This window comes from Sphaeroforma arctica, assembly GCF_001186125.1.
Source record: "Sphaeroforma arctica JP610 unplaced genomic scaffold supercont1.398, whole genome shotgun sequence".
In the NCBI taxonomy this organism is placed as follows: Eukaryota; class Ichthyosporea; order Ichthyophonida; genus Sphaeroforma; species Sphaeroforma arctica.
In genome coordinates this window covers 42,723-55,360 of record NW_014040160.1, presented here as the reverse complement: position 1 = coordinate 55,360, position 12,638 = coordinate 42,723, and the positions used below count along the sequence as shown (strand labels likewise).

Below are 12,638 nucleotides of genomic sequence, written 5' to 3'. Positions count from 1 at the left end.
AACACATGTACGTATACATACAAAATATACAACAACAAAAATAATTATATATATATATATATATATATAAACATACATGGATACATATAACCAACTGATAGTGTTTTGGTTACTTATGAATTCAAGCAACACGTAATTTCACACCTACACGAAGTATTTGACATTCAAGAGGATGCTGACATTAGCAAGTTAGTTGAGAAACAACAAGTGCTGGTGCTACGGGATGGCAATGACAATTTCCGAATACAAGAAATTGATGTTGCCCCTGGTGCGGAGAATGTTCAAAATATGAATGTACAAGATCTTCACAACGAGATGATAGGACTGACGGCTGAAGTGCGACATTTAAAAACAAATGATGGAAGAAGATAAACTAGAGTATACTGCACAAAGTACAAGACTAAGGAAGTTACTGCAAAGAACCAAGAGAGAGATGGCAGCAGGTTTTCATCGCTTGGATTTACCGCAGAATAACCCACAGCAGAATCAACAACCACATTTTAACCACCAACAACAACAAGATATACGGGAAGCAAAGTCAGGTAAGGGGCCTAAGACATTATGGAACCTATGGCTAGAATACGAAGAAGGCCTTGAGACCAACAAGGCAGCCAAAAACTTCACACCACGGGAACAAGGCCGTGTGTAAAGTGTATATAGTCATAGGAATCACTTTTGGAAAAGATCATATCGAGAGGACACAGCGCTCAAGATGCTATTGATTAACTTAAAACCGCTTATGGCATGCAACTATCTGTATCTGCTATGTGTCGAGCGCTAAAGAACGACAAAGAACTTACACAAGTGCAACTAAACCCACAACAACAGCAGCAAATGGGCTAAATTCGCCCTATTGTACTTATAAATGAAATAAAATTTGAAAAAGTACAAGTATGGGACCTGTGCGAGAATCTGTGTATTTCTATTGGTGGAATTTTGGTCACACTGAGATTCCTATATATTTTCGTAATACAGTAAAATGTAAATTGTATGGTGCAGTTGCTTTTTAAAACAATAAATTGTTCCACCAAATCACCCATTTTGACAAGGGTCATGAGACATCAAATACAGACCCGATTCAAACGTTTGACGGCGGAAAATGCTCACAATGACCCGAATAAGAAAATCACCCGGACACTGGATTCTACACTTGGTTCAAAATAAAATTCTGACAAAATTTGAAATATTGGCCGCTTTCTCAGTATGTACCCCTTTCAGTGATTCATGTGGCCATACTGGTGGTAAGCGGCTGCTAGTAATGTGGCTATACCGGCTCCGCGACTATACCCGACGAAATTCAACTTGGATGCTCCTGAGTAAGTCTGGTCGACAACTCCGTTCATTCTGAATGCAAAGTATTTGTTGTAGCCGTTTACAAACCCGTCAAACCCGCGCCCCACATATTGACCCTCATAGTTTATATCAGCAAATCCGGTATTCAAGTTATCAAAATCTTGAGTATCACCAGATCCTGCGATCGAGATCCAGCACTCGTTGTTAATTACATTCACACTCAGCGCTTCAATGGATAAATCTATCGGGTGAGAAGCCCCCGCGATACCGGCAGCGGTGACAACCCTACGTTCGTATGCTGACGATATAGACTCAGTGACATATGGTGTCTCATTCCAATCCTCATTGTCAAATGTCCAGGCCCACCATCCCATACCACGGGACTGAGGTCCCAGCTGCATTTTGATAGTGACCACGCCATCTGTGTCGGCTCCACTGTTGGCAGTTGTATTCAGGCTAGCCTCTTCGGGACGTACAACGTTCACTGCAGCTCCTGCTACAAGCAGGGACTGACATAGAACTCCGATAATGAAGTTAGAGTACATATTTACGAGACTTGATAAATACACGGTCGAAGAGATGTTTTAGTCAATTTTATAGTGGCGCTTGATCTATATTTTACCTGATTGACTGTGATCTGTTCAAATATTGTCTTTTAAAGAAGCTGTGGGAAGTATGTAGTACGAGTTGAATGCATCGTACAGAAGTTCGCAGATCAATACTCGAATATATTGATTAGTGTGCCATCACACACGTTGCACATGTGACACGCCTTAGATCAGACGGCTCAGGCATTCACAAATTGACTTTATTGTGCAACTCAATATTGATCACAGGAGGGATTTTCAGCATATTCAAAATGTCCAAATTCCAATTGTGCATAAATAAATATCATGGACAATTGGACATACAGACATGAAGTTATTATATGTACAGTCATGAGTCATGACTGTAAATACGTAAATATATATATGAACATAAATGTGTGTTTGTACATAATTTTTTGTTCTGTTCAAAAAACGGTGACAGTGTTGTCTTGTGACGTGTGTCACGTGTGTGACTGTGTGTTATTAGTGTGAGTAAAGTTTTGATCAACTTGAATTGAATACAGAATAATAGTGAATAGAGTTGTAAATATACACGACACGATAGAGTACACTGTATTGTTTATTGTCGGTCTACTACAGAGTACTTCTAAAGTAGTAAAGTACAGACCACATAGTCAATATCATATTAGTAGTCAGTGACTCAGTGTGCATATGATACATACTCACACTTAGACTACAAACTGCAGAAAGCAGTCTGCAGTCTGCAGTCTGCCGCGGCGTAGAAACTACACTGACTAGAGTCTAAATACAGCCTACAGTCTACAGTCTATAGACTCTATACTCTACACTCTACAGTCTATGTATTTACATACAGTCTCTCTCGCTTCCTGTGTATAAATGTTATGCGAAAGTTAAAGTTGAGATTTGAGATTTGAGATTAGAGTCTTTAAAGACTAAATACAGAGTCAGACTCACTCACACCGTCCCAGACTCCCACGGCCACGTACTTCTGTACACGATTTATTGAGTATTTACTATTTACAATTGTCCATTGTTTTGTTTTGTAAAAATAATGATCATGATTTTGGGAATCTTATCTATAGACTCTACATACTACTCTACTCTCTCTCCAGAGAGTAAGTAGTATCTACAGGTATGTGAAGTTTTATTTTTGAAACAGGTTCCTACCTTTCGGGGATATAAGCGTTAGAGTAAAACCAAGCACATGTATTTACGACACGTGTTTTTTGAAAAACCCATTTAAAAAAAAATAGATATATATATGTACGTACAGTCGTACATAAATATCATACTTTCAAAGTTTCAGTCTTTCGGCCTATTTTAGTTCTCAAATGGCTATATTTACTATATTGATATCAAATATACATAGAAGTTGGACGGAAACGAATTTTCATATTCAAATTATAAAAGTTTTAACGGTTTTACAGGTCTAAACAGCCAGAAAAATTCTCAAATTCGAACTTGATATCTACATCTATTTCTATCAAAATGGACTCTTGCGATGGTCATTTTGGCGCATCGATATTAAATATGAGACATTATTCGTAACCTGATATATGCACCCTATGTATAAACGCTTATTTTTCAATCTGAAAGTGTTTTTTTAACGGGGAACGGCTTGAGTTTGCTTTCACCCTTTCAGGCTTCAGGCTTCGGGATTCGGATGATCGTCCGGGCGTCTGTCTGTCCCCAGGATTTCCGATTTCGACAAACTGTGCGCGAATGTGCGCGAGAGTGCGCGGCTGCGTGGGGCGCGTGACGCGTCTGTCACCTGTGCGCCTTGCCGCCCTCTCTCTCGCTCTCTCTCTTGTGTGTGTGTGTGTTTGCATAGGGGTCAGAGCAGTGGGGTTGGGACTTGTGATTAGTGAGTAGTGAGTTGTGTGGAGAGTACTGGAGACTTGTGGGACAGAGAGTGGATAAATACATATTATTTAGTGGATACATATTATTTAGTGGATACATATTATTTAGTGGATACAAATAAAATTAACTACAAATAAAATTAACAACTGTTAAAAATTTGATGATCCTTTTTGGGCTCAATAATAATTAAAAATAATAATACAAACATTGGACTACATAAAGCATTTTATATATATGAGCCCCAGAATAAGCTCAATACGTTATGGGTGTACTGTACTGATTCTACTTCATAAAAATTGAACGTTAATTCTTATTTTCATATCGTATAAACGTTTAACGAGTTCGACAAATATATGACCAACAAAACTCACAAAAATTGCACTTCGACTACGCACCTAAAAATCACGAAATGGGCTATAGCGGCTGTTTCGAGTAATCAGAAACTAGCATTCAAAGTGATGACGCATTTCCATCTTGCAACTGACAGCACATTTTCCCAACAACTTTTACAATTACCAAACAGCGGTGTTTACAGTTTACACACACACGCACAAATTGCGGCAGACCTGCAGGCTGCAGCCTACAGGCAATACAGTGCACATAAGTACAATACTATTCCACACAATATAGCTATATATGCCTGAAGCTCACAGTTGCTAGTGACGAACAAACACCATGCCAACGTACGAGGAAGCAAGTAATACGACATACCCAATAGACCTGACCACAACACCGATTAATGGCGGGTCAAATTGGGCGCGAACATATGGGACAAATAAATTTACAGGACCACACATGTTATAAAAATTGAACTTTAACGCTTTTATCGCCATGGAACATTCAAGTGTGTACTATTTTACCATACAAACTAGTCTTGTAAAAGAACTTAGGTCGGCCCTACTGATATCATTATAACCGTTATAACGGTCTAAAATTGAATAAATATGCGTTTACGTTAAGCTTCTATTCCGTACCCCCATCACGTTATGAGCTTAGTTCCAGCCCCAGAACTTCAGAAGTCTCTGCGCTTTAAAAATTGACTCATTATTAAGAGCAATCCTACACCTTGCCCGTTTGGCCCGACTGTTTATCCATTTTTAAAAAACAAATTTAGTTTTTTGTTTAAAAAATCATAGCCAACAGATGACAAATTCAGTGTATTCATTTTAGTGTCCCAAGTCTCAAGTCCCAAGTCCCATTTTATTCCATAGCCCTCTATTTTTAATTTTTTAATTGGTTGTTTTTAGAAGGCTGTGTTTATACTTTATTCATCACTCTCTTTGTTTTGTTTTGGGTTGTTTTCATGTTTTGCCTTTTTGCATAGCCTCCTAAATCATACATTTTTGTAAAAATAGATAAAGCACAAAAAGTATTTTGTCTTCTAAAACTCTTTTCAATTATTGGCTGCGCTGTACATACTCGGTCTCTGCGGCCTCTGAGGCTGTGCAGGCAGCAGGACTGCAGGCTGCGCCGCTGCGGGCGTCTGCCAGTGCCTCCTGCACTCCTGCAGAGTCTGGGGACGTGGAGTGTGGAGTACTGTGGACCTGCAAAGTTCGACTCTTTGTCTCCTAAATACGCTCATTCTCTCACTCTCTACAGCAAGAGTCCTATATACATAGTATTGTAAATATCAATGTCCTCTTCATAACTTCATTGTGTTTTGCAGTTTGAACCCTTGCCCTGCCCCCTTGGTTCCTCGCCCCGATCGGCGATTCGAGATACAATAATTACATTAGGGTGCAGTTGCTTAAAGATGTTCCACCAAATAAAAAATTAAAAGCCGATTTACACATTGGAGAAATTCGAAATCTCAAAATCGGGTTTCGCAGTGATAATTGTTTTGATGCAAGGAAGCTAAAACTGCATTGTGAAATTTCGGCCATTATTGAAGTGGCCATTATACCGCCGACTTTGAGCGGCCAATATTGAACTTGGGAGCGCCCAATACTGAACTTGGGGAGCGGTCAGTATATTCTAGGTCCTATATACATAGTCGGCTGTCGATTTGAAAACCTTGAAGCCTGTGTACGTCAAAAAATAAACAGAAACATTGCTATATGATATACATAGTGTTATTTTATTAACAATATTTTCAATCCTTGGCCAGGTCGCGGTGGAGCTATACACGTTTGCATCCCCACGCTCTCTCGACGATGGTACATCAGACCGTTTTCACAATCAATTTCCCCAGATTCGTGTTATGAATGATGAAGATGTTTTAACTGGCGTGCCATTTACCGCGTGGGGATTCAAGCACATGGGTAGCGTAGTATGTCTTAATTGCCGGGAAACTGCTCGCGATTCGGCGGAAGGTGGTTCCGTACAAGCTCACTATTTTTCCAATTATGCTGCAGCAGTAAATTCCCTTCTAGGTTAAAATTTAGCCGCGTTATTTGGTGTTGAGCATTCCATTTTATGTAAACTGTACATCAATGCACTATCGCTGCAGGGCTTCATGTATAAAAATAAATATAATTGCACTCATGACTTTTAGTTTCAAGTCTACTGTTACGTTCAAAACTACCGTTGTCAGGCAACCGCAGTATCCCGCTCGAATCAGTCTTTCGATGTCTGTATTGGGTCGATTCCGTTCGTCGATTCGGTTCCTTATGTCAGATAAGTGTTACTTTGGTGAGTGTTGTCTAATTTAGACTGCGCCCTGACCATGGCACAAACCCATAAGATGTATCCCATCGCAATGTAAATACTTCTTTATCCCGCTTTGACGACTTTTCCACAGCACAGATAGATTTTTATTGTCCAAGCGCCAGTTCTGAAGACTTATTTTTCAAATGACACTAACAACGTGAGAGCCTAATTACTTCCCAAACAAAGGCAGTCTCAAGCGATATCTTTGAGCAACTGATGCACGGCAATTCGGGTTATGATTAAATGAATGCTGAGGCACAATCGCAGGATCTGGCGAAACCAAGGATTGGGTCGAAATTGTCAAGCGTGAGAACACATACTATACGAGTCAACATGTCGGGCGTGAATCTAACGGGTTTGTGAATAATTTCATCGAAAATTGTAGTATCGGATCGCAATTTTATTGGAATATCGACTATAAAACTATATCGGAGTATACCGGCTAAATTTTGTCAGGTACAGTTGCGGAGCTATTTGTCATGTTTATATTATCATCGGCATGAATATCGTGATTGAATTGTAGAAACTTGGTCCATCAGCCCGTTTTATCAATCCCCTAAATTTTGGGTCACATGGATGGATATGTTGTAATTTGTGTGCCCTATTATAGTGCTTGGGGACACCAACACATAAGAAGCGTATTACATTTGTCTCAGTTTTCGCGGGACTGCTCATAATTTTAAAAAATTGGTTCTCCGCACAGGCACACTTTTTCCATCCGCCTCATTTTAGCTTAGTTGAAATCTGACAAATCCGAAGCGACCGCAAAACGAACGTAGGCTGGTTCTCATAAAGGGATTAAATCGTAAGATGAAATACTGTATCCAATGTAAGGGCGCGAGTTACAAAATGTGTCGAGTATGTAAATTTACATCTGTGTAGTGGCGAGTTTCTTGTTTATTCAAAATGAATGCACCGTTGTCGCTCTGATTAGCTGACCCGAATCCGCATTTCTACCATTTAAATACTATGTTCCTTGAGCAAACGCCCAGCGATCACCAGTTTCTGGATCTCACTGGTACCTTCATAGATTTCCGTGATACGCGCGTCTCTGTAGTACCTCTCGGCGGGCATGTCGGATGTGTAACCCATACCACCCAACACTTGGATGGCCTGCAATGGGAAACGTATGGGAAAAATAAAAGGCTATGATTAGAAAGATATAGATCGAACTATGTACATTTACTATTAAATTAAACACCGACAAAATCATGGCTAAGAACAGCGCATCAAAATGATATTCTATATTCATATTAAGACCTCTTAGCGGTCCGTAGCACTAAGCAGCAGAGGTCAAAGAAATGACATAAGTCAAAGCAAAGGCATTCCAAAGATCAATATGGTCAATAAGCGCGTACATAAAACATAAATACGCATTGTTGCGTATGGATCCTGCACATACTTGGTGAGCATTATAGGTAGCAGCCTCTGATGCAGCAAGCTTAGCCATCGCGGCGGCCTTAACAAAGTCCTCTCCAGCATCCTTGAGCATAGCAGCCTTCCACGTTAACAAACGCGCGGACTCTACCTTCATCTCCATATCAGCCAACTTCATCTGGATAAGTTGCAGATTTGCGATGGGCCTGGTAGAGAGATGGAATACAAAGTGTTAGCATGATACATGGGACGCAACGCTATCAAGCGCAACTGGGGCATGCATTGACAGAAACAGGATCGAAACACAGGAAGAGTGGATAATGGTAATAGACTATATGTAAAGCATATAGTTGATTGATTATATACTATTAATCAGCTCTACAGTCGAAGGTAGAAAAACGCATATAATAATGGTAAAGGGACCTCATTTGAGCGCCCACAAAGCCGCACAAGACTGCCGCGCACTCGAAATACCGTTATTTGGGTACATATAAACACACATATCCATAATATATACATATAAATATATACACTTATACATATAAATATATACACTTATAGATATACATACACTTGTATATATATATATATATATATAATATGTATATATATATATATATATTTACATATATATATATATATATACATACACATATAATAAAATATATAGTATATATATATATTTGTATATATGTATTTATATATATTTATTTATATACATATATATTTATATATAATATACAAATATATATACTGTATATATATATATATACATATACTTATATATATATATATATATTATATAGGACTGTTCATCAATCGTATTCATTTTAGAGCACTTACTTGCCAAACGCTTTACGCTGCTGGGCGTAGTCAATAGCACAATCCAGTGATGCTTGAGCGATACCCAAAGCCTGTCCGGCAATTCCAATTCGACCACCATCAAGAGTAGTCTGCGAAATATTGATAAGAAACGCTATGAGTGAAAGAGAAACACCCAAACGGCTTATTGCTACCGTTCTTATGCAAAGTTCACTGGTTCAAATAGTAAATGTTCAATTCAACTTGACTTTTCCATGCGACAGAGAGTTTTCGAAGTGGCAGGAGATGATAGCCATTCCGCATTCGCTCGCATACTATGACACTGCAAACGGGATTGAAAGTATCGCAACAGACACCAGGTAGCTTTACATCTAAGGCGTTACAAACTAGCAGATCGCGCGCCCTATGCAATTAAAACCAGTCGAACTGACGAAATAAAAAGAAGGCTGGATTAAACAATGACAAACACCCACCATTGCAATCTTAAAGCCTTCGCCCTCCTTGCCCAGCAGATTCTCTTTAGGAATACGACATTCCTCAAAGATTAAGTTGCAAGTACTGGATGCGCGAATGCCCAATTTGTCTTCCTTCTTTCCGAGCGTTAGTCCTTCGATGGGCTTAGGAACGATGAAAGCACTGATACCTGGACACGTGTTGTATATGTATGTTGATACCGGTATGAGGAATCGCAGCCGAATCATAATCAAATTTGTCAGATTATTGAGCTCTTTACTGGTTTTGGCAAGAGACAACATACTATTTTACTGTCAAACAAATATATGGGCGTAACTGATCCGCTATTGGTTTTGAAAGGTCGAACTGCTCTTACAAACAACAAATGAAGTGGGCAGAATAGATACTGTATGTGGTAAACATGGCATATCAATTAATAACTAAAATTGGTATATTACATGGCTCGGTTTCTGTGACAATCTACAGATCACTAGTAAAACATAGCATACCTTTATGCTTTAAGGATTTATCGGTAGTGGCAAACAACACACAGGCTTCTGACTCGTATCCGTTGGTGATCCATGCCTTAGTACCTGTGCGGTTGCGTAGCGAGATATAAAATCTATGAATTTGGAGGCAATAAATTCGGGCAATTCGTCGTTACAGAGGCATTGATTGTGCGCGAATAGCACTGTTTTTGGTATGCCAACGCCACGCTACTGTCAATTGACGACAAAAACTTGCCTACCCACAACATTCGAAAAATTGGCAGCGGACAAGACGAACCTTTTAATGAAATAATTTATGCAAAACTGGTAAGGGAGAGTAATTGATGCCTATATAAATGAGTGACTAGATATGCACACACTTGCCAGGTTTAATATATATAAATGGGTACAGGCATGTGAAAAGTTCACCAACTCGTTGACAACAAATTATGAAATGTGCCATTCAGATTAGCATGAACCGTAGATATGTCGTCACGGTCGCATCGAAGTTGAGACTACTCCAACGCCTGTGCCACATCCACCGTGGAGTGGCCACAGACGGTTGAGAAGCGGGGTTTATCATCACTATGGCATTAACTAGACCAAACAAAACATTAAACCGAACACAGATAACAGTGTGTATACGAAGTGACATGCCACGGAGGACTTTAAAAACGAAAAAAAGAAAGGCGCTGCGAGTGATGAATTCGTCGAATCGAATGATAAAACCGACAACGGATGATAGTGACAAACGAAACAGCGCATAGATTGAAATGAGAAAGCAAAGTGAGGCACGCCTAGGCCAGCCAAGAAAAGAAAAAAAATGAAAAAACCCGAAAAAGTGCTATGCAATCGACTACACCACCTCCTTTCGAAATGTTCAAAAACGTACAGATTTTGAGAAGCTTCACCAAATACCTTCAACATAACAAGTATTTCGAACGTACAGAGAAACATGCAAAATTCCATAGGCTCAAACATGAATATGCATATCAACGACAACGTCAGCCATTTGCAAAGTTACACAATAGCGTGCAAAACTCTATAATATTGAAAGTAAATACCATTGATAACCCACTCATCGCCGTCTAGGCGGGCGGTTGTACTGGCTGCTCCTGCATCAGAACCATTTCCAGGCTCAGAAAGACCAAAGCATCCCACCTAACAAGGGTAGTGAAACAGCTTCAAAAATGAGATATCAGAAAGTTATATGTATAGATATCTAGATATCTATATATCTATGTATATGTATATATATATATATATATATATGTATATATATATATATATATATATACATATATAAATATATGTATATATATATATAGATGTATATATATATATATATATATTATCTAATATATATATATATATATAAATACATATATATACTATCTAATATATATTATATATATATATATATGTGTGTGTGTGGGTGTATGTATATATGTATACATGTATATATATATATATGTGTGTGTGTGTGCGTGGGTGCATATATATATATATATATACATATATATAAATATATATATATAGGTATACATTTATGTATATATTTATATATATTGAATATATTATAAATTTATATTAAAAAATCCATATATATATATGCCTGCAAATCACTGAATATATATATATCTTCAATATATATATATATATATGAATCTATATATATACATATATATGTATGTATATGTATATATGGATATGTATATACCTGTGAATAACTGACACCATTACCAAAACGTACACGAGTTTACTTGCATCATATTAGTACCCTAGTACCCTAGGCAAGTTTTATTCTTATTTGTATGAGATATACGAGACCCTGCCAGGCTTATCGACATTTGAACAGGTAAGAAATCATCTAGAATACACTAAGCCAATACTGTGTTAGGGCAAATATAAAACTTGCGACGATGAGGTGCAGCACATACAGCACTGCAGATATATGTCATACACACCTTTTCTCCATCGATGAAAGGTGTGACAAATTCTTCCTTTTGCTTTTGCGTTCCGTATTTCATAATGGGCGACAGATACAGGGACTGCAGAGGCCGGAAGGTAGGATATGTTAGTCGGTGTTTTACCAGCAAACCTTCGGCTCGGAAGGCATAGCATAGTATTGCATAACAGTGAGGTTTCGACCAGCATGATGGAGAGTTGAGGTTTTAGGCTCCAACACCCGAGCAGATGAGGACTAATGTAAAAGCCACAGATTAGAGAATGTACCAATTCTGCCGTATTCAAATCTTCGCCAGTAAACAACTCACTACAGGATGACACCTGCAACCAAGACCACAACCACTATGCATATGCGAAACATATATCGTAACATACAATATGACATTGATCAATGCAGTTAACTAGAAGAGTTTGATGTGCATACACAAGTATATGCAGACCAGGCAATTGGTAGATGCTAACTACTTTGTCAACGAACATAGCACTCGTATACAACATTTCTATATGGAGGCGACCCATGTATCCAGCAAATGACAGCACTCCGGTTCTCGCGCACAGGCTCTTCACTAGATGATCTAAGATGATCGACTTCCTTATGACACAACTTTACATACAAATAAACTTTGAACTTACATTGTTGACACTCATCACCACTCCAGTGTTCGCACACCCCCTCGAGACCTCTTCCATTGCAATAGCGTATGCCAGGGCGTCCATACCGGTACCACCCAATTCTTCCGGAACCTCCACAGCCATCAGACCCAAGTTGGCAGCGCCTTTGACCAGGTCTTTGGGGTAAATGTGTGTTTTGTCAACCTCACCCGCTCTCGGTCTATAACCAATAGATGTTTGGTTAGGGATAGGTATTTAATTATAGGTGCTAACACGTTGCGAGTATACGGGTATAGGCAGTGAATATGGCAAGATTATACCAAAAGTGAAAGACATACACTTTGTGTATATTTGCGTTTCTGCATCTAAGGCATCTTGGCTCGCCATATATTTTAGGATGGGCATATAATTTGAAGTGTTGACATGTTGTGAGTATAAGCCTGCAACGTTGGCAACAAATATTGCAAGAATTTCCCCTGTGAACGCTTATGTATATTTATGATACTTCATCTACAACACCAAAGCGAGAGCTACGCGACAAATG

General features: G+C 38.7%; 2 protein-coding genes across 2 annotated transcripts in view; both read right to left on the bottom strand.

Annotated features, from left to right (window-relative positions):
* Positions 1–1,214: 1,214 nt before the first annotated feature.
* On the bottom strand, positions 1,215–1,838 carry SARC_05893 (hypothetical protein; the record flags this gene model as incomplete). The annotated part of the gene is made up of 1 exon (XM_014300235.1): positions 1,215–1,838. The coding sequence occupies one exon, from the start codon at positions 1,836–1,838 to the stop codon at positions 1,215–1,217; it is 624 nt and encodes a 207-aa protein (XP_014155710.1).
* A 5,410-nt stretch (positions 1,839–7,248) lies between these two features.
* The window catches only part of SARC_05892 (short-chain specific acyl-CoA dehydrogenase, mitochondrial), a 5,736-nt gene continuing 346 nt past the window's right edge, over positions 7,249–12,638 (bottom strand). Inside the window, exons 2-9 of the mRNA XM_014300234.1 lie at positions 12,116–12,314; positions 11,482–11,565; positions 10,579–10,675; positions 9,536–9,619; positions 9,047–9,216; positions 8,595–8,704; positions 7,777–7,957; positions 7,249–7,487 (exon numbers count right to left, since the gene is read on the bottom strand). Of these exons, the coding sequence (XP_014155709.1) occupies positions 7,335–7,487; positions 7,777–7,957; positions 8,595–8,704; positions 9,047–9,216; positions 9,536–9,619; positions 10,579–10,675; positions 11,482–11,565; positions 12,116–12,314 (1,078 nt within the window). The 3' untranslated portion in view covers positions 7,249–7,334. The remainder of the gene's footprint in view (positions 7,488–7,776; positions 7,958–8,594; positions 8,705–9,046; positions 9,217–9,535; positions 9,620–10,578; positions 10,676–11,481; positions 11,566–12,115; positions 12,315–12,638) is intronic.